Raw genomic sequence first — 19,420 nt, 5'->3', positions numbered from 1 at the left:
ACGCCATGCGTTATGGAAACGGCAAATTTAACACAAGCTTTACGATAGTGAAGCTTTTCACGTTTATCCTAATCTTTCTCATTACTTCAGTCAGGTATCATGTGTGGTGGAACTTTTGAATTGTCACCTATCTAACACTGTCTATCTAAGCTAAAGATGCGCGCTGTAATCTGAACAAGTCCTCCAAAAAGAAAGTGTCAGATGCCAATTAAACAATATTGATGCGATGTCGACGAACAACTACGCTGCAATTATACGATATACTAAGGAATGTACGCTCCCTAATGAACCGAGGGGGACATGAGCTCATAAAGTTCATAAGGCAAGAATGCCACTCAGACGCCTAGGAAGCCGTAAGCCGGAATCGGCCATTTGAACATTTCACCACACCAGTCCATACAGGATCGGTAGAGTGTAGCTAGTAGTGCGTAGCCACATAGCCTGTAGGGCTAGGTGTAGGCTTAGGGGAAGAGGCAGGGTATTCCGGGTAGCTGGGAACTTCTTTCGAAGAAGAGGAAGCGACGGGGTACTCGGGGTACGAAGGAATAGACTTGGAAGCAGAGGGAGAGGGTGTCACTGCTGGGTAACCCATGGTGCTTGAGGGGCTGGGGGTGTGCACTGGATAGCCAACCGAAGATGAAGAAACCTTGCTGGTGGGGTAGGGAGCCGGGGAAGAAGCAACGTAGCCAGGGATTGAGTGCCCAACGGAAGCAGAGTGAGAAGGCTTAGGTGCATCTGAGTGCTTGGATGGCTTAGGAGCCTCGGGGTACTCGGAAGCCTCGGGTGTCTCGTGGTGGGCCGTAGTGGTGGGCTTTGGGCTCTCAGGGTACACATCTGTCGGTTTGGGGCCAGCAGGAGGAGCAACAACTGTTGTCTGGGGCTTGCCTCCCTCAGTGTAGGTCACGGTGACAGGCGCCTGGTGGTAGACAGTGACGGTTGTTGTGACTGGTGCAGGGCAGTTGTCAGGAACGGGAGCAACAGGCGAGTGGGGCTTAGGTGTCTCTGCAGGGTAGACTGGCTTGTCACTGGTCGGCGCTGGAGGAGCTGGCTTGGCGGTTGTAGGAGCTGGGCCATGGGGGTAGACAGTGGTATAAATAGTGGTGTACGTCGAAGCCGTGAGGTAAGTGGAGTAGTACGTCGTCTTATCGTTGTGTCCTACAGATGTGCTGCATGGCACCCAAGAATACATGGTGCTGGTGATAGTCTTGGTAACATCATGGGGGTATTCGACCGACTTGGTTGGGTGAGGCTGATGAGGATAGCCAGTACCGTGGGGAAGGCTCTTGGAGCTAGGAGTTGGATAGGCGGGATGCCCAGGGGTTTTGCTCGAAGCAGGGTACTGTGGGACGTGGCTTGAAGCTGGGTATTCAGGCACATGGCTTGAAGCTGGGTAGTCAGGCACATGGCTTGAAGCTGGGTAATCGGGGACGTGGCTTGAAGCTGGGTAGTCGGGGACGTGGCTCGAGGCTGGGTAATCGGGGACATGGCTCGAAGCTGGGTAGTCGGGGACGTGGCTCGAGGCTGGGTAATCGGGGACATGGCTCGAAGCTGGGTAGTCGGGGACATGGCTTGAAGCTGGGTAGTCGGGGACATGGCTTGAAGCTGGGTAATCGGGGACGTGGCTCGAGGCTGGGTAATCGGGGACATGGCTCGAAGCTGGGTAGTCGGGGACGTGGCTCGAGGCTGGGTAATCGGGGACGTGGCTCGAAGCTGGGTAGTCGGGGACGTGGCTCGAGGCTGGGTAATCGGGGACATGGCTCGAAGCTGGGTAGTCGGGGACGTGGCTCGAGGCTGGGTAGTCGGGGGTCTTGCTGGAAGCTGGGTACTCAGACTGCACTGCGACTGGATAGTAAGGAGCAGCGGATACTGAGCCCACGATGGCTGCGGCGACGAAAGAGTACTTCATGTTGCTTTTTGTAGCTGGCAACTCTGAGTGAGGGGTTTGGAGGATTTGTGATTAAGTGGGAGTCGTGCTTTTGATGTAGCACACAAACGAATGTTGGCTGTTAACTAATTAGTTGGAAGCGAGAGTTGATAAGAAACTTTTCGAGTTGATGAACAGATGTAGGCTGGAAACATACGATTTTTATATACTCATCACGCCAGCCACTTGCTTCAACGATGACTGACGTGTGAGCGACCATGTTCTGCTCAATACGAACAGACACTCCCGATGCTGCCATGTGAAGTGATCCACCCGTACGAGATGCCATTCTGGGATACGGATTGTCGATAGCGTATGCGACCCAGATTAGCAACCCCGGCCCACGCCACATTATTGCGAGATGCACAACACAGCCCTATGGATTCTTAGCGATGGCGAGCAACAGGGGTTTGTGGATGGGCGAGACTAAATTTAGACGTGCAAAGGTCCCATCACACTATCTCATCCAAGTATGATCATATAGGTTACGAACTCCGTGTCCACTGGATGGCGTCATCTCCACTGGCACAATGCAACAGGTGGTTGGGAGTTTCTCGAAAATAAGCTTTCATTCTCTCATCATCTCGTAGCACATACCGGTAAGCCGCTCGTCGGAAGTTTGGCATCGCGCACGCTTGCTCGGTCCAATCTCGGTCCAACGGCAACGATACGGCATCACTCACAGAACTTGTTTTTGCCCAATCACAAGTATCGTATGGTACCGTCAGGTGAGTAGGCGAACAGGGCAGCTCATGTTGTACAAGGCAGACAGTACCATGGCACCTCGGCCCGTGGGTTGTGCCTCCGGAGGTTATACCTTCTGTGGGTAGAATTCCATCTTAAATCCAAATATGTGCAATGATAATAGCAAGGCCTTTTTTTTATTGGTCACTCAGCCACTTCAAGTACGCCGCTCCGATAGTGGCATGGTTAGACAGGCTACTCAACGCCACCCATGCTGACATGCATCTGGAAGAGCGCAGTCTGCTATGGTAATCTACCTAGCAGCTCCCCACGTGCAAGTCCAGGCAGAAAGGAGGCAATTATCATCCTATGCGCCACCTCGTATAGGTATCAGTCAATAGGTAGAGCGTTTTGCCTGATGGATGATCTCGATTCCGTGCATTGCACCAAGAGCTCACGATACACTCGGTCCCAAGCCAGCTCTAGTCAATGAATACTCATACCAGGGAAGTCTTCATGTTGTTATACTTTACTGTTGAATGTGAACATTAGGGGCCCACAGATGTACGGTACGTAGGCAAGTACCAGTAATCCCATGTGACTGGACCTCTTTCCCACCTCGGCTGCCTGGCGCTCCTTGGCGATACGATTCGGAGACGCTTTCCGGCTAAAGTCCGCTCTCGTATGACAGCCTATGCATCCCATTACTGCGCACCTGCTTTCCTTGGCTAAAGCTTGGAGGTCTTAAGCTTTCTACTAACACAGAAGTTGTACATGGAGTTGCTAGGTCAAGCGAAATTCAAAATTTCCAGTCCTGCGTTTCCCGGTGGTCTTATCAGGCCTATGGGAAAATAGCTGGCCTGCTATGTTCCGGTCAAAAATAGTCGTATCAAACCTGTAAGGATGGTATAGCATATTGAAGGTAATCATGTTTTTTCTCACTTCAGGGCGCGATTTCGTCTTTGCTTTGGCTTACCAGGTAAAGCTGAAACATGTGACCCTAGATAACAAGTCAAGGAAGGTGAGACATTTACCCATAATACTTACGTCAAGAAGTCGAAAGGTTTCTTCATCTTTCTGCCCTACTCAGGCCGTAACCCTACTTTCATTACCGTATCCTAGTACTCCCTTACCCCAGTCCGCTCTACTTACTAACCTACTTACAAACCCGATACGATGTACAACACACAACGCCAAGTATTGATATCTTCCATAGGCGGCTGATGTGTTCAAGACTATACCTAATTAGTATCAAGGGCGCGAGCAAAGAGGCGTTTGTGGCCAGGGCAATTAGCACTGCGTGCTTGTTTGACTAATCTGTTGAGGGTGGGGTTCTCGGCATCATATCACGAAAATACGAAGACTGACACAAGCGATCTGGGAATAGGCGATTGTACTTTGAGCGCACACGAGTGGATCTGAGAGTCTGCTTTGCACGTCATCCGCTAAGTCTGCCTGAACTTTCTTTTTTGCATCCCACGTTCTATACTCGTCATTCAATACTTTCCATTCTCTCCTCGGCTATCTGTTTTGTCTTGAGTGAGAGCTGGTACACTATCAACAAGATCAGATAACTAGCACGCACGGCGTACACGAGAAAGTACATGCTCATCCACTGCATTGTTCAGAGTGTCAAACAATGTTTCCAGTCTACGCAATCATTATACGAGATGCCATCCAAGAACAGTAGCGTCTATGCGACATGATGAAGCCACGCCGCATAGTTGGGAGAACGATATACCGAATATTTAGTCAGGATTTCCAAACTCATGAAAAGGCCCTGTATCCAGCCAATACGACTGATTCCTCGCTATCCACTTCGCAGGGCTCGGTCGCCTGGAACCCCGGCCCACTTCGTGTTGAGCTCCACATGCCCAGAGCGATCAAGACCAACAATTGATCTGACACCAGCATGAGCTTCGGATTGAAGGCATGCCAGTTTTGTTCTAGAACATGCTTGAAGCTACTGCTAAATCGGATACAGCCTCAACACTCTGTCAACCTCGATGATCGTAGCAATCCGACATGATGATTCCATTTTATACGGTTCACCTAGTGTACCGGTATCAGGGAACCAGAAATATATGAAGGGCTTAGGCAATTTCGAAGCCTAAACTAAGCTAACACTAATACAAATGTCAGGGCCCGGGCCTCAGTGAGGCGGGACTTGTGGATTATGTGATACTAGGTCCATATAAATACCTAGGAAAATCGATACAGGAGGTATCGATTTGTTTGAAATGCACTCGACACGTATTGTCCACTCTATCTCAAGAAACTCTATCATTCCCTGTGAAGTCTTACAACAAACCCTAAGTAAGCTCACTACACACTTATAGAATAAGTGAGACAAAAGGCGCAGGCAACTAAAGCAACAAGACACCTTGAATGAAAAAGCTCTTTAAATTTTAACGGTAGAAAAGCTGTCTTTCCTAGTATCAGAGATGTCAACAATCAAGCCAATCAAGCTGGGTACCCCAGCTTGGATTGGCTTGATAAGGTAAAATCGGGCGACTTGATTGGCTTGATTGATGAGCTTGATGGTTATAGCGTTTTTAAGGCTGTACAAATAGGTAGTATTAGCTATATTGTAACTATTCTTAGTATTAAGTTTTTTTTTAATAGTATTTAAATTATAGTAGTAGTAGTTTTATTTTAAGCCCTATATATATATATATATAGCGTTGTTATAGGATTTTTTTTGTATTATTACTTAACTCTTAACACTAGAAAATTATTGTGGCCTTGCTACTACTGCAAACCTAGCAGCCTTATAATACTAATTAAGCTTGTTAAGCTTATTAATTAAGCTAACTTTACGCAGCTTAATTAATTGTTAATTACTAAACCTTAGCTTGGCTTGCTTGAATATACAGCTTGACGCGCTTGATTGTTGACAAGTCTGCCTAGTATGGACGAGTCACGAGTCCTTACAGGAGGTGAGCTTAACTTAGAGCCTGGAGGCAAGCATAGCCTTACTTATCTTATTCAATAGAAAATTGAAAGTAAGGAAGAATATTTTAATCTAAGTAGGTGTTGAAGTTCCAAAATTTGGTTGGTTGGTTGGTTGGTTGGTATTGATCTTCGTCCGTAAGTTACAAATTTGAAACGACCAAAGGCTTTATTAGCAAATGTTATCCTGGTCTCTAGATTCGTAGTAGCGAGAGGAGTAGAGATATATAGGGAAAGCCTAGGGAAAGATAAAGGAAAATGAAATCAAACTTTATCTTGGTTCTTGAATTTGTGCATGCGTATTGCTCAAAAAGTAATTCCATCTCTGGGGCAGAATTTGGCTTTTATTGTTCCACATGGATATTTATTACACTAAAATTGTATGGTTTATGACGAATCGCAACTGAACATTGTTGGAGACAAATGTTCCAAACAAAGCCAACTATTACTTCTGACCGCAAACAAGTGCCCAGGATTAAACTTGTGGATCATGCTCAATTGTCATGGCGTTGCTTAAATAGGATACCTGAATCCCTTCTGGAGTTGCCTAGCCTGTGCAATGGAAATTCCTTCTGTATCCGCCGTACGTTGCAGCCTGGCGAGTTCTTTCTCTGACAGACTCATATTCTCATTCTCCAGTGCGGCCAATTTCGAATTCTCCCGGATAAGGATGAACCGGAGCAAAATGAGCAGGCATGCTGCCACGGTCATAAGACCAATGCAGATACCAATACCCGTGTAGAAATGAGGCCTTTCATTGTCGAGATAGGTGTACGGCGTCCAGATAGTAACAGAATTGCCCAGAGAGTTGATGAGAGCATATGCTGCAGCTCGCTTGGCTGGCGGACGGGTCAGGACGCCCGAGATCCATGAGAAAATTGTTCCATTCATCGTCATGAGGAACATCATAAGGAAGAATGAGAAGTATTTTGGGCCGAAAGAAGTAGACGTCATAAAGAGGATGAATCCAGTGATTGCGGGAACGATCGGGTAGATGGCAAACCAGAACCGGGTCTCGAATCTGTCACTGACGATTCCATGACAGTAACTCCAGATAGTCATGAAAACATGAGGCGGTGCTACTAGCAGTAGAGATATGAAACTGTTGTATCCTAATGAGCGAGCCAGAGTGGGAAAGTAATACCCGAAACCTTGTGCGCCCGTCAAGCACATGTAGATTCCGACAAAAATCCAAGTCTTGAGATCTGTAAGAGCAAGTTTCAGGCCCTTGATCTGCGACATGGCACCTTCTTCGTCGACATCGGCATCAGCGGCTTCAAGAGCAAGACGACGGTTTGCTATGGAGGGTTAGCGGTGGTCACATTCAGGCAGCACAATCGTACTTACCAACATGTTTCTGCTCGGGAGTGAGTCGGCGCCATGTCTGAGGGAAATCAGGTAAGAAGAACACCACCACGATGCCCATTAACACTGTTATTGACCCTTCTATGATATAGAGCCAGCGCCACGCGGCCAGACCCATCTTGCCATCCATTCCATTCAAGATGCCGGCCGCGATGAGGTTGCCGAAAGCGCCGGCAATCAGAGCACCGGAGTAGAATATACTCATGCGCAAGTTCATCTCCTTCTTGGTATACCACCTCGTCAGGTAGAATAACACGCCAGGAAAGAAGGGTGCCTCTACAAGAATTTATTAGTTACTCGAAGATTGGCTTGAACCTGTGCAAGATATGTTACTTACCGACCACGCCAAGAAAGAAGCGGCATGCCACGATGCCTGCAAAATTCTGCGCTAGTGCTGACATTGCGCTAACGAGACCCCAGGCAATAGTGAAAAACCCCAAATACCAGGAAGGGCGACCAAAGTAATTCAGTAATAGATTCGAAGGTATCTGACCTAGGATATATCCAACGAAGAGAATTGACAGTCCAGTCTGATATTGTTGAAGGCTGAGGCCCAAGTCTTCTTCTAGACCTGCTAGACGAGCAGAGGCATAATTATTGCTGTGACCAGTCAGCACAGACACAATGTATGAGGAGAGAAGACAACATTGACTTACCGGTCGATCCAGTTGAGCAGATAGACAGTCAAAATGATTGGCATGATGATGAAGTCAATCTTCCTCACGAGCTTCTTCTCCACAATTAACTCATCTGGAGTGAGTCGATCGGCGGACGGGTTCTCAACATCCTCCACTTCGTCTAGTTTCTGAAGGTCTTTGTCGGTCAGCTTGACGTCGCCCATGTTTGCTTAGAGAGGTGAGTGAGATGAGGTATGAGATATGGCGACGATCAGTGATGTTGATTCGTGTAGTCACCTGGATGCATTTATTCTTCTTAGCGCCTGTGAGGCATCATCGGCAGATTCGCCGAAAATGCGACTACCTAGGCAATCGACATCTCAAGCTTTCACCCCCAAGCCTTGACTGCAATTCTCCATCAATCGTCAGGTGGGGCCAAGTCTCTGTCTGGGGTCAAAGCCGAGAATCTATTCCAGTTATGGCATAGTGTGTGGAGAAGGGTTGCGGGGCAGCCCTGCACTGAGCTACCGTTGTACAGGTACGGATCATACGTTTTCGGCATTAAGGTCCGATCACTCGGATCCTGAAGTACCGAGTCTATTCCTCGCTCACCTTTTCCGTTTTTTTGTGATCCGCGTTGAACATGTTTCGGTGAGACCGCCGACTGGTGATAATATTAAGGGGTTAAGTTACTTGTGCAATTGATGCAAAGCCCATCATAACGACAGATCATAAGTCCCAATGACGACTCATACGAACTCCGCAGAGGCTTCCATTCATGTGTTCCCAAAGCATCACCTGAATCCGATCGATAGGAAGATCTACTCCGGGTTCACAGAGTACGTATGACCAATGTACTCCTAAATAACTGTAAACTCACACTGTTATAGGCACATGGGAAGGTACATTACACGTGTATAGGCCATTACTTGAACCGTTTCTCACTGAAAACAGATGTATATACGGTGGTATCTACGACCCTGACAATCCAAATAAGGACATCATTACCGCCAAGGGGTTTCGAAAGGACGTTATTAACGCCCTTAAACCTCTCAACATCCCTGTCTTTCGTTACCCAGGCGGCAACTTTTGCGCAACATATCACTGGGAAGATGGCGTAGGACCTCGTGAGAAAAGGCGAAAGCGCCCCGATCTCGCGTGGGGAGCAGTTGAACCTAATTCCTTTGGTACAGATGAGTTCATGGAGTGGTGTGACGAACTTGGTGCTGAGCCGTACCTTTGTCTGAACTTCGGTACTGGTACATTAGACGAAGCAATGGCCTGGGTCGAGTATTGCAATGGTGTTGAAGACACACATTATGCCAACTTGCGTCGCCAGAATGGACACCCTGAACCCTATAATGTGAAGTACTGGGCGCTAGGCAATGAATGCTGGGGAGACTGGCAGGTACATGCTCCCCCCATTAGTTTCGTGCATGACACCAATAACCTTTTCACAGGTGGAGCAAATGACGGATCAAGCGTACGCCGAAAGGGCGCTACAGTGGGCAAAAGCTTTGAAGTATCTCGACCCCAACATCGAACTGATCCTCTGCGGCCGCGAAGGTCCAACGAAGTGGGACTACACTGTCCTCAAGCATTGCGTCCGCGCCCGAGGAAAGGACCCCATTGGCCAGCCTCGCGCAGCTCTCATAGACATGCACAGCATTCATCTTTACACGGCGGCTGAAAACCACTATGAGAATGTCTACGCCCCACTTACAGCCGAACGTGCCATTGAAGTCGCATCCGCTCTGATCGACCTAACATACTATGAGGACAAGATACCAGCCACGCAAAAGCGACCCAAGATCTGTTTCGACGAATGGAATGTTTGGTGGTCTAAACGTGCGCCGGGATGGCTGGGCGCGGAAGAAAGATATACCCTGAGTGATGCCTTAGCTGTTGCTGTCTGGCTCAATGTCTTCGTTCGCAAAAGCGCAGATGTGGAAATGGCAAATATCGCTCAAAGTGTGAATGTCATTTCACCACTGATGACTACTGAAACCGGCATTGTCAAACAAACCTCTTGGTATCCCTACGAGCTCTTTTGTCGGTACATGTCTGGTTCACTTATCGCGGTGCACCTTGCCTGCGAAGAATACGATGGGCCAACGAAAGTCGAGTTTACGCGCGCGACAAAGAAGACACCTTGGCTAGATGTCAGTGCAACGTCTGATGGCGAGTGGGTTAATCTAGCGGTTGTCAACGTTCACCAGGACAGAGATTTTGCAACAAGCGTTGAAGGTGTAAAGGGGGAAGTTACTGTCTTTACTGTAACCGGTGAAAACGTAGATGTAACAAACATGGATGGGGGAAAGGAGCAGGTGGGAATCACGCAGAGTACGTGGACTGGCAGTGGAAAGTTCACTTTCAAAAAGCACAGTTTTACACTGCTACGATGGAGAGTCTAGTGAAAAATGTCCCTTCATGGGCGCACTTGGAATAAATAGACCAATATACGTGTACATTCGACACATTTGCGTTCGACTTCGATGACCAGGAAGTCCGAGAAGCTTTTTATCAGGCGGTTGTTATCCCGCTACAGGAGGACTGCAGGCATGTGTAGTAACACGACGCCATGTTTGTAAATGTTCCTTTATTCTAGATGAACGCTGCCGAAGCAAGTATTACATCTCGACCGCGGAGTCAGTGCTAGATAGAATAGGAATCCTCTTGCCAATATTATCTCATACTTACGGTCGTGTGTCATTCTCTGACATCGTTTCCCTGTTGTTGTTGGCTTGAATCGGGATTCGTTTACGCTACCATCTCCTCAACGTCGGCGCATTGTGGGCGATCTTGAGGTTTCCGACGGTCAACATGTTTAGTAGGTAAGCGACTCAAAGTTGAGTCATTCCAACAAGTGCAAACGCCGGCTTTAATTGTGAGTGGTTCTCTGACTCTTGCTGACATAGCAGAACGGAGCAACGTTACTGCGAGCAGAGTTGACCTGGTGCGCCTTTCGCTTAACTACTCACTAGTAGCACGCCCTACGATGGCCAGATTAGGCTATTGCATGTCTTCCGGTAGTAGTACCGGTATGCTCTCGCAACTTGTCAGGTCTACCCTGATGGACTGATGAGTCTTGCACGAATACATCCTGTGTACTCACAGCGACACCCACATCCAGCAGTTTTGCACGTTGGTTAAACCAACGGCCATCAAACCCTGCAGTCCGTGCAGCATCGGATGCCGCCGAAGCTATGCACGATTGTTGAAGCTTGAGTTGTAGCAAGCCTACCATTTCTCAGTGTCCATTAAGATTTCTGCAAAAAAAAAAACCCCCCCAATAACCACATGTGTCCACCCGCCTGTTATTGACCCGAACTTACAGCCTCTGGCTGGCTAGTCAATAATGAGAATTCTTCTTCGCTCACGGAAATAGGGGAAATGTGTTATGCCTCAAAAGTCAAACTTCGAAACACAGAGCCTTCACACGCTTGGCGCGTGAGCAACGGCTCGTCATGCGAGTGCGTTCGCCATGCCTAGAGACTGAGGCCTTCGCAGGGCATGGTGCTAGAGTGGTAGTCTTATAGTATATATGCAGCCACATGGTTGATCCAGGCCTAGTGCAGGGCAGTCGAGGACAAAGGGCGTGCCAATACATGTAGAAAGTTACACCTGCACAAGTAGGTAGCGCCCCGCATCCCGATTAGCCATGCCAAGAGTCATCGAAGTCGTATCTCCATTGTGCACACTCACCGTGCAGCATCTACCATCCCGAGGTCATCATCGTCCTGCTGTATATGACTCAGTTGATGCGAACACAGCTGGGAGACATAAGATCGCTCAGCCCAGGTGCTGCTTGTCTCCATACCTATACAGTGTTTCCTAGCCCGCAAAGACGGCTGTCCAGCACGTGACATTGTAGCCAATATCGGCTACTACTTCCCCGCCTCCGCTTTCCACCACTCTGCACTGGAGCAGATTTACCACTTTCCTGGGTCAGATTCTCTTTCACTTGTGGTGTGTCTACAAAGCACCATAGGATATGCCTTGCAACACGTCTTCCAGCACCTCTGTGCTTTCCCAATCCAGCACCATGCGGCAAATGGGAAATCAGATTGGATACAAGGTTCGGAACCTCGCTCACTATGGCCAGCCGACCATTGCGATTGATTTGGTTGATAGCCATGGTCCCCGCAGAGTCATTCCCAGCTATTCGACCATGGACGCCATTCAGGGAATAGTTACCATAACCGCGCCGCACGACATACGCTTTGAAGACATTGACATTGCGTTTGTAGGTAAGTGTAGAGCTTTTTCGGGTCATGTGACGAGCCATTATGGAGCTGATTCCACATTTAGGTACCAGCCAGGCATTTGTGGATAGGGTGACTACCGCACCCATGGTATCAGGACGTGGCGACGCGCAGCACAGATTCCTTGTCTTGAGGCAACCGATTGCAGATTCTGACTTTCCATCGCCAAGGATCTTCGAGCGGGACCGAGCATACAAGTTTCCATTTACCTTCATAATACCATCGCAACTACTTCCAAGAGCTTGCTCGCACAAAGTGGTTTCAGATCATGTCCACGACGTGCATTGCCTGTTGCCACCAAGTCTAGGGGACCCGGATCTTGCTGGCTTCGGAGGCTCCTTGCTTGACGACCTCGCCCCAGAAATGTCAAAGATTGTGTATGCTGTCAAAGTCAGAATCGCTCACACGCGAGGATCAGAGGGACTGATGGTGTTAGCTGAAAAGATGAAGAAAATTCGGGTCAAGCCGGCTCTTGCAGAGCAGCCACCACTCAATATTGATAACAGCCTCGAGTATCGTCCACGAGAGGAAAAGATCATTAGAAAGGGCATCTTCAAAGGAAGGCTTGGGACATTGACAGCCAAAACTGCTCAACCGCGACCGCTCTTCATTCCCGGTGCACGTACAACAGACAATGAACCAATCTCCACCATGTCGAAAATTGTCATCCGCTTTGACCCATCCGAGGATAATCATGGGCCCCCAAAGTTGAGCTCATTGGCCACAAAGATCAAGGTTTCAACCTTCTACGCCTCTGCTGCACGTCAGAGCTTTCCTTCGCAACTGGCTCTCGGTTTCGACCTTTCTCAAGGGCTCTATGCGGAGAGCATCCTCCTTTCTGATCTCTGCATTGCATCTGTCCAGTGGGAAGAGCATGGACCAAACTCTGATCCTATTACGGAAGACTTCATCCGTCGTGATTCTGGCATTTCAGACTGCTCACTTGTTAGCAATGCGGAAAGATGTTTTCCAACTGGCATTTTACCTCCTTCCAAGGACTATCAGCAGGGCAGGTTCTATACCACCGAGATCCTAGTGCCGGTTACATTGCCAATGAACAAAAGCTTCGTTCCGACCTTTCACTCCTGCCTCATCTCCCGGACATACACATTGGGTCTAAAGTTGTCAGTGAATGGTTCAACAATATCCTTGAAGGTTCCAGTACAAATTTGCGCGCAGGGCAGTAAGACTGGTATCGAAAATGCCAGGGCAAGAAGCATAGAGGAAGCTGCGCATCGCGAGTCTACTGACATCTTTTTGCCGCAGAGAATGGTGTCGACGAGGGTGGATGCTCAAGGAAGCAGTGTTGTGGATGCAAGGGATGAATTGCCTCCCGAATACGCGGCTTGGGCGGCTCCGTCGACCCGTTATCGCACATCGGTAGCGGCTGGTGCACGAGTATAGATTGAAGGTGTTTCTCCAAGGGCAAAGGTGGATGGACGGTTCTTTATTTTGCGTTCCCCTCTTTTGAAACACGGACGGCGTTCAAGGTCATGTTTCGTTTCACACTTTTACCTGTCCGCATTCCAAAGCTTCCTAGCTACAGATACCCCTTTGCGCTACTCCGAGTTGCACGTCAGATGGTTTCAAATCATGTTTGAGACAAAATATCAGCTCTTTTTTTACCATCCCTCGCGCTCGACGCCATGTCAATTCTGAAGCAGTGAAGGAAGCCACGCGGAAGGTTGCGCAACCCACGCCGAGCCTCGTAAGACACACGATAATGCCCACGTTCTTTGATCTTGCTTTTGGTGTTGTTTCCCGCCCTTGCTTGACAGTATTTGTGACTTATGACTATCATGGATTCGTGTTTTTTGACATTGTCCCTTACCTCTCTTAGGACGCCACGTCACCTATCACTGTCACTCATCCTCCCATAAGAGAAATATAGATGCCCGCGATCATGAGCTTCTCCGACTTGAGGAGTGGCAATTGCTCAACGCGGAAACTACCTGTCGGGCCATGGGAACGAAACCCTACAAAAGCGAAGCACACCTCTACAGCCTCTCCAAGCAATCAGATCAGCGCCACCTAGGCCTGACTACGGTATGACAATTACTGCCTTTCAAGTCGATAATGCGTCGGTTCTCGAAGCGCTTCCGGACTCCTCGGCCATCTCTTCGCAGCGACACGCCAAGCCGGCAAAATGGAACGCATACATCATATTCGATAACAGATTCGGGGCTTACGAACACCCAAAATAGCGTTGCGACGGATTCGTTACCTGTGGATGCGATTTCAGACGAGCTCGGGATCATGAGTAATCGTATCGAAGAGTTGAAAGGCCTTGTCAATACGGACCGTGCGACTATCGCGCAGATTGCAGGCATCAAGCGTGTGCTGAGGGATACACACCGCATCGTTGAGCACTTCCAGATGACGAGATGTTGCGGATTCAGCGAGGAAATCGATGTACTGGCACAAGGCATGACCAAACATTCTTGGCAGTTGTACAGGAGCGCATTGCTGCTTGCAGACAAGGTGGAAAGTCTGAACAACGTGCATGTTGGTGGAAAAGAAGAGATGCGGCAGGTCGAAGCCAACACTGTGAGTAGCAGGGAGCAGACAGCACGAGTTTACATTCCTACCGGTGCTCAGCCACGGATGAGTCGTCTGCGAAGAGAATCTTATAGAAACATCCGCATAGCCTCGTCTGGACTGAGTGGGTACTCTGGTTCGAATGTCTCTGACACAAGGACATATCCACCACCTAAAGTTGATGTCAAGAGACGGATTCAGCAGGAAGAAATGAATGCAAGATTCACCTTGCACGAAGGCAACACAGTGCGCCAGGGTAGTTGCGATGGTTCCTCAGTTGCTGCCATGGTAATGTCGGGGAGCCGTGACGATAGGCTCGTCCTGCCCAACCTTCACTACATCAAAGTTCACGAACTACGCGCGCTGATCGAATGGATGACCAAGATGGAGGCAGTGGCGCAATCTGGATCGATGAGCTGCGTGGAGAAAGTACTGCACTGTATACAGCTGATACAAACTGGCTGTCGCTATGAATCTCTCGCGGTGATCTTCTCGCGTTCACCGTGCGAAATCAAGGACTCGTGCCTCGAGGTCATGAAGGGTTTGCTGCAATTGCACGGGGCAACGGTGAACCGGGTAGGGGGACAAGAGATGTACATGCCACTATGGAAGATTTGGAGGAAGTTTGAAGCAACGAAGGGCAGAGCAAGCGCGTACTATGGGTTCCAATGGATCGAGGTGGCGAAGGTGCTGGTCACGCTCAATCTGTACATTGGCAGGTGGCGCATGCAGGGCATGTTTGCGACAGATGGGCCGACATTCCTATGGGGTCGGTTCTTCGTGTCTCATGGTGGTGGTGGTGGTGGTGGTGGTGTGCAGCCCATGAAGAGGGTGGTGGTAGCCAGCACAATTGAGGGTGAGGTTGTCGATGACGACAACGACGACAGTACCGGTACGGACAAGAATTGCGGTGTGCAGAGCGTACCAGAACAAGGACTGGAAATGGAGGACGAGAGAGGGGTGATGCAAGAGCACAGCCAGGCTATCACAGCTTGCTAGAGTTTGTGTGTTGGTACTAGGTATGTAACGGTAGGTAGTACATAATGGCCATAGTAGTAGAGGCAGGAGTCGTGTCGTGTTTCAGGTTCCGTGGTTGGGTTGGCGTCGGTGTTCTTGGCTCGTATGCAAGGGCTGCCGCTGCCGTTGGAACCGTGGCACTGTCCCGTTTGGGTGACTAAGAGACGGCGACGACGTATGCAATACTGTGGTGCATATTATGTGTGTATGCCCGTGCAAAGATGCCCAGCTAGCAAACAGAAAGGAAAAGGAGAGCACGACTACTCTAGAACACACGAGTGACGATCAAATGGCCACACGGGCGCAAGGGGGTTGAGTATACTCCCTACATAGAGTACAATTACTAGTGCCTTTAATACTGTTTTTAATTGTGTATATGTCATATGGCCAGTGGCCCTGGTCAGAGAGATCGGCAGGGCGAGGGAAAGTAATTCACAATAGTTGCATGCGCTTGAGCCAATGGCAGGCGCCAGCGGAGCATTCTTGCACGCTCCTACGCTCTAGCAACCTCCTTAATCTGCAGGGTCACAACGGCTACAGCACTGGCACACCACCAGCACGAGTCTTGTAAAACACCAGCCTGGCGCTCCCTCGCGGCATCTGCCCGTCCTCGTTCCCTTTTGCTTCGCCCTCCCTGCGAGAGTTCCACTCATTGACCCAGACACGGCAGCCACCGCTCGTGCTACACAACGGATACCTACAGCCAGCCATCACACTCTTTGAACGAGTCGCGCGTCTGGACTACGCGCGATAGCACACTCATTGCATCCCCTCTTAATACTCTACATAGACAACACATTCCCTATTCTTTGACAGCTACCCATACCAATACCCATCCCACAGAGCAGCAACATGAAGTCCTTGACCGCCTCCGCAATTGGACTGGTCGCTGCGCTTGTGCCTACCGCCCTCGCCCAAACACACACCGACTGCAACCCGCTCAACACTACGGCATGTCCGTCCATGCAGGCCCTGGGTGGCAATGCAACCTTCATTTGGAACAAGACGGGCATTCCCAGCGACGGCAAGGTCTGGATCAAGAAGAACCAGGGAAAAATCGACTGGGTGGAGAAGGGCGCCACCTTCACCGTGGAGCGGTCGGGAGACTCGCCCACGGCCAATTCCAAATTCTACATGCTGTTTGGTCGCCTCGAGGTGGTCATGAAGGTCGCAAAGGGCAAGGGCATCATTTCCAGCGCCATCTTGCAGAGCGAAGCCTTGGACGAGATTGACTTTGAGTGGAAGGGCAGCAGTTCACAAATCTTGACAAACTACTTTGTAAGTCGCGCTCTTCTCTCGGCCAGCTCCATGTCCAGCTGCAGCTACAACCAGCTATCTAACACCACGCGATAACAGGGCAAGGGCGACACAAGTACCTACGACCGCGGTCAAGACTTCGACCTCGGTTTTGTGCCGCAAGACGATTTCCACAACTACACCTTGGACTGGACCAAAGACCGCATTCAATGGTGGGTCGATGACAAGATGCTGCGCGAACTGGTCCCTGCAGACGCAAAGGGCGGAACCCGCTATCCGCAGACCCCTATGAACGTGCGCCTGGGTATCTGGGCTGCCGGCGATGTCGAAAACAACGACAAAGGCGTCATTGAGTGGGCTGGTGGCGAGACAGATTTCACCCTAGGCCCATACACTATGACAGTGCAGAGCGTGCATGTGCAGGATTATACGCAGGGTGCTGAGTATTCATGGGAAGATATGGATGCCAGTGGTGATTGGCAGAAGGTCAAGGTCATTGCGTACGTAATGGTCTACTACATCCCAGCATCACGTTCTTTCACTGACCACTTGACAGTGGAAAATCTGAAGTCCTCCAAGAGATCCAATCCCCATCTGGCGTCCGCAATCGCTGGGCTGCCCTCCCTCAAGGCGCCAAAATCGGCATCATCGCTGGATCACTAGGTCTTTTTGCCGTTGGATGCATCATCATGGGTAAGTCTCCTCGCCCCTCCCAACGTGTGCTCTTGTGCCGTTGGAAATCTCAGAATGAGACTGACCACAATCTCTAGCCTTTTGCTGCATCAAGCAACGCCGCATCGGACGCAAAGAACATGCCGCCCTCCTCGCCGAGGAAGAGAAAGAAGCCGCTGAGCTTCAAGAGTACAAGGTGCAAATGCAGAATGGAAAGTTTGGCATGGGCTCTTACCAGCGTGTGTAGTCTGGTGAACTTGGAGGGCAGGATGATATTTCCAAGGTACATGACCCGGTCGGCGTGTCACGAATGAGTTTCTTTGGCGAGTTTTTTTTATACCCTTGCTGCTATCTATGTCAGTTGACGTACCTCGAAATCTGTGAAAGCTGGAAATGAAAACATTATATGGCTTGGTGTCATGATCGATCAATTCTGCAAGCTGTCAGTAATCACTTCCGCGAGATGAGTGTGGTATCACGAGTCAAGTTGATACCTACATGAAGCGATGCGCCAGGGAGCGAAGTCCCTAGTGCGGGTGGTCTCTTGGGAGGAGCTGTGCCACAATATACTTATGTGCACACCAAGGCACTAAGTTTCGGGTACCTGGAACGTAGCATTGAATACCTATGTATATGCTATGCGTTGGCATTCGAATTTTTGTACATTGGTGAGGATTTGTTGTTGAAGTTCGAACCGTTGTACATAGAAAAATGCATATACATATCTGTAACCTGTAATTTATCCAAGTACCCGTACATATAGGACTTTTTGCTGGGTGCTGAAGTGGGTCCTGTATGACCATGGCAGACTGGGCCTAGATTCAGCTCATTCGCTCATTCCGGGTCAGGCGTTCACGTGCTGTATGGTAGCGCCCACATGCAGTCCTACCATAGACACCCACCCCCGCCCGTGTCCATCTCATCTGACGTCAAAAACAAACGAATTGCAGGAACATTGTTAGAAACTATACGTCTTTGCATGCATATTAGATGCCGAAATTTTTCTGCATCTTTTTGGCCCAGCATTCACCTTCAACCTGTTAACTTGAAGCGGGAGCGGTGCGCCGTGCTTTACTCACAGTACAAGTCATCCGATACGCGCGTTCGAAGAGCCACCAACGTTTCGGTTGATCAGCCACGATGGCTTCATCCGACAACTCTCATGCCAGTGCACATGCAAACAATCTGCCGAGCCCACCGCCTTCGTCGATGGCCTCTACACAGCACACCTCACCTCTACCTCAAACGAGACGGCACCCACTGAAGCCCGGCGGCCAGAAAGAGAGCGAGCTGATCAGATATCTTGACCAAGGTCTGAACCGTATCCAGAAGCGCGTTGACAATCGCCTTACGAATCGAAAAGTTGGGCTCGGACCTAGTGAGCCGGTCGGTTATAGCGCATTTTGGGAAATCGCAAGCGATCTGGGGGATCTAGTCGATGTAGTTTGGGTGTCTGGATCCCGTATGCTCCACATCCTGACATCGTGGGAGTTCTTCTTCTGACATCTCACTGTATAGCCAACCTGCAGATTCCTTACCTCCTGAACATGGCCGTACTGACTATGGAGTTCCTTCCCTTGTTCGCCTCATCACCCCGCTCAGCCCATGCAACTTTCCGTCTTCTCTCGAAACTCGACTTTGCCTTCGCTTCCTTATTGACGGGCCGTGACTTCGCGACTGGTGATTTCCTGCCAGGCTTCGAGCATGGTCGGAGCGTTTCCACAACAGAAAAAGTCCGTTTGAAGGGTGTAGTCGACAGAACACGGCTTACTGTTGTTCGTACTCTAAGTGGAGAGAGTGTGGTGGACCAAGGCGGTGGCAGTGGTGAGTCGATGATGTCAGACACTGATAACCAGCAGGTAGGTAGCCATCAAGATACTGTGACTTTCGAAGGCTTTGAAAACAACGAAGAAGACGAGTGGGAGGATGATTGGGAAGAACGCAGTGTTGCAAATGTGTACAAGAAGACTATCGAGGAGTTGGGCGACGTATTGGGTGGCCCTCCAATTGGCATCATCACAGATGACTGGGCCGCTCCTAAGATCAGACAGCAGGACAATGGTCGTGGGTTTGTGGAGGATGGCGGTGAGGTCAAGGTCTCTGATGATTCGCAGGTCTGAAGGGTATCG

At 49.6% G+C, this 19,420-nt stretch overlaps 9 protein-coding genes across 9 annotated transcripts; 5 read left to right on the top strand and 4 right to left on the bottom strand.

Annotated features, from left to right (window-relative positions):
• Nucleotides 1-418: 418 nt before the first annotated feature.
• On the bottom strand, nt 419-1,906 carry IAQ61_001134 (uncharacterized protein; the record flags this gene model as incomplete). Its single annotated transcript, XM_003841084.2, has 1 exon — nt 419-1,906. One exon carries the CDS (start codon nt 1,904-1,906, stop codon nt 419-421), a length of 1,488 nt encoding a protein of 495 aa, XP_003841132.2.
• Nucleotides 1,907-3,391: 1,485 nt separating this feature from the next.
• Nucleotides 3,392-4,223, bottom strand: IAQ61_001133 (uncharacterized protein; the record flags this gene model as incomplete). Its single annotated transcript, XM_066094993.1, has 3 exons — nt 3,392-3,568; nt 3,773-3,843; nt 4,112-4,223. Coding segments are annotated over 3 exons (360 nt in total), but the record flags the coding sequence as incomplete, so codon positions are not given.
• Nucleotides 4,224-5,884: 1,661 nt separating this feature from the next.
• IAQ61_001132 (uncharacterized protein) lies at nt 5,885-7,900 on the bottom strand. Its single transcript, XM_003841087.2, has 4 exons — nt 7,582-7,900; nt 7,263-7,525; nt 6,908-7,201; nt 5,885-6,858 (listed from the first exon to the last, which is right to left on the bottom strand). The coding sequence occupies exons 1-4, from the start codon at nt 7,764-7,766 to the stop codon at nt 6,074-6,076; spliced, it is 1,527 nt and encodes a 508-aa protein (XP_003841135.1). The 5' UTR covers nt 7,767-7,900; the 3' UTR covers nt 5,885-6,073.
• Nucleotides 7,901-8,283: 383 nt separating this feature from the next.
• On the top strand, nt 8,284-9,956 carry IAQ61_001131 (uncharacterized protein; the record flags this gene model as incomplete). Its single annotated transcript, XM_003841088.1, has 4 exons — nt 8,284-8,381; nt 8,433-8,444; nt 8,497-8,950; nt 9,003-9,956. 4 exons carry the CDS (start codon nt 8,284-8,286, stop codon nt 9,954-9,956), a joined length of 1,518 nt encoding a protein of 505 aa, XP_003841136.1.
• A 593-nt stretch (nt 9,957-10,549) lies between these two features.
• Nucleotides 10,550-10,789, bottom strand: IAQ61_001130 (uncharacterized protein; the record flags this gene model as incomplete). The annotated part of the gene is made up of 1 exon (XM_066094992.1): nt 10,550-10,789. One exon carries the CDS (start codon nt 10,787-10,789, stop codon nt 10,550-10,552), a length of 240 nt encoding a protein of 79 aa, XP_065955300.1.
• A 457-nt stretch (nt 10,790-11,246) lies between these two features.
• IAQ61_001129 (uncharacterized protein) lies at nt 11,247-13,211 on the top strand (the record flags this gene model as incomplete). Its single annotated transcript, XM_066094991.1, has 2 exons — nt 11,247-11,792; nt 11,854-13,211. The coding sequence occupies exons 1-2, from the start codon at nt 11,537-11,539 to the stop codon at nt 13,209-13,211; spliced, it is 1,614 nt and encodes a 537-aa protein (XP_065955299.1). The 5' UTR covers nt 11,247-11,536.
• Nucleotides 13,212-13,883: 672 nt separating this feature from the next.
• Nucleotides 13,884-15,344, top strand: IAQ61_001128 (uncharacterized protein; the record flags this gene model as incomplete). The annotated part of the gene is made up of 1 exon (XM_003841091.2): nt 13,884-15,344. The coding sequence occupies one exon, from the start codon at nt 13,884-13,886 to the stop codon at nt 15,342-15,344; it is 1,461 nt and encodes a 486-aa protein (XP_003841139.2).
• Nucleotides 15,345-16,214: 870 nt separating this feature from the next.
• Nucleotides 16,215-17,538, top strand: IAQ61_001127 (uncharacterized protein; the record flags this gene model as incomplete). Its single annotated transcript, XM_003841092.2, has 4 exons — nt 16,215-16,640; nt 16,719-17,119; nt 17,176-17,312; nt 17,390-17,538. 4 exons carry the CDS (start codon nt 16,215-16,217, stop codon nt 17,536-17,538), a joined length of 1,113 nt encoding a protein of 370 aa, XP_003841140.2.
• Nucleotides 17,539-18,431: 893 nt separating this feature from the next.
• Nucleotides 18,432-19,411, top strand: IAQ61_001126 (uncharacterized protein; the record flags this gene model as incomplete). The annotated part of the gene is made up of 2 exons (XM_066094990.1): nt 18,432-18,731; nt 18,821-19,411. 2 exons carry the CDS (start codon nt 18,432-18,434, stop codon nt 19,409-19,411), a joined length of 891 nt encoding a protein of 296 aa, XP_065955298.1.
• Nucleotides 19,412-19,420: the final 9 nt, after the last annotated feature.

The sequence above is a fragment of the Plenodomus lingam genome, assembly GCF_022343315.1.
Source record: "Plenodomus lingam strain CAN1 chromosome Unknown contig_11, whole genome shotgun sequence".
Classification (NCBI taxonomy): Eukaryota; Fungi; Ascomycota; class Dothideomycetes; order Pleosporales; family Leptosphaeriaceae; genus Plenodomus; species Plenodomus lingam.
This window is presented reverse-complemented; position numbering and strand designations above follow the sequence as displayed.

Bases quoted from the DNA above. Each gene is read 5' to 3' on its own strand.
- IAQ61_001132 (XM_003841087.2), bottom strand. From the start codon at position 7,766: ATGGGCGACGTCAAGCTGACCGACAAAGACCTTCAGAAACTAGACGAA. The intron at 7,526-7,581 runs GTAAGTCAATGT...GACTGGTCACAG, and splicing joins CTGCTCAACTGGATCGACCG to CAATAATTATGCCTCTGCTC. The intron at 6,859-6,907 runs GTAAGTACGATT...AACCCTCCATAG, and splicing joins TCCCGAGCAGAAACATGTTG to CAAACCGTCGTCTTGCTCTT.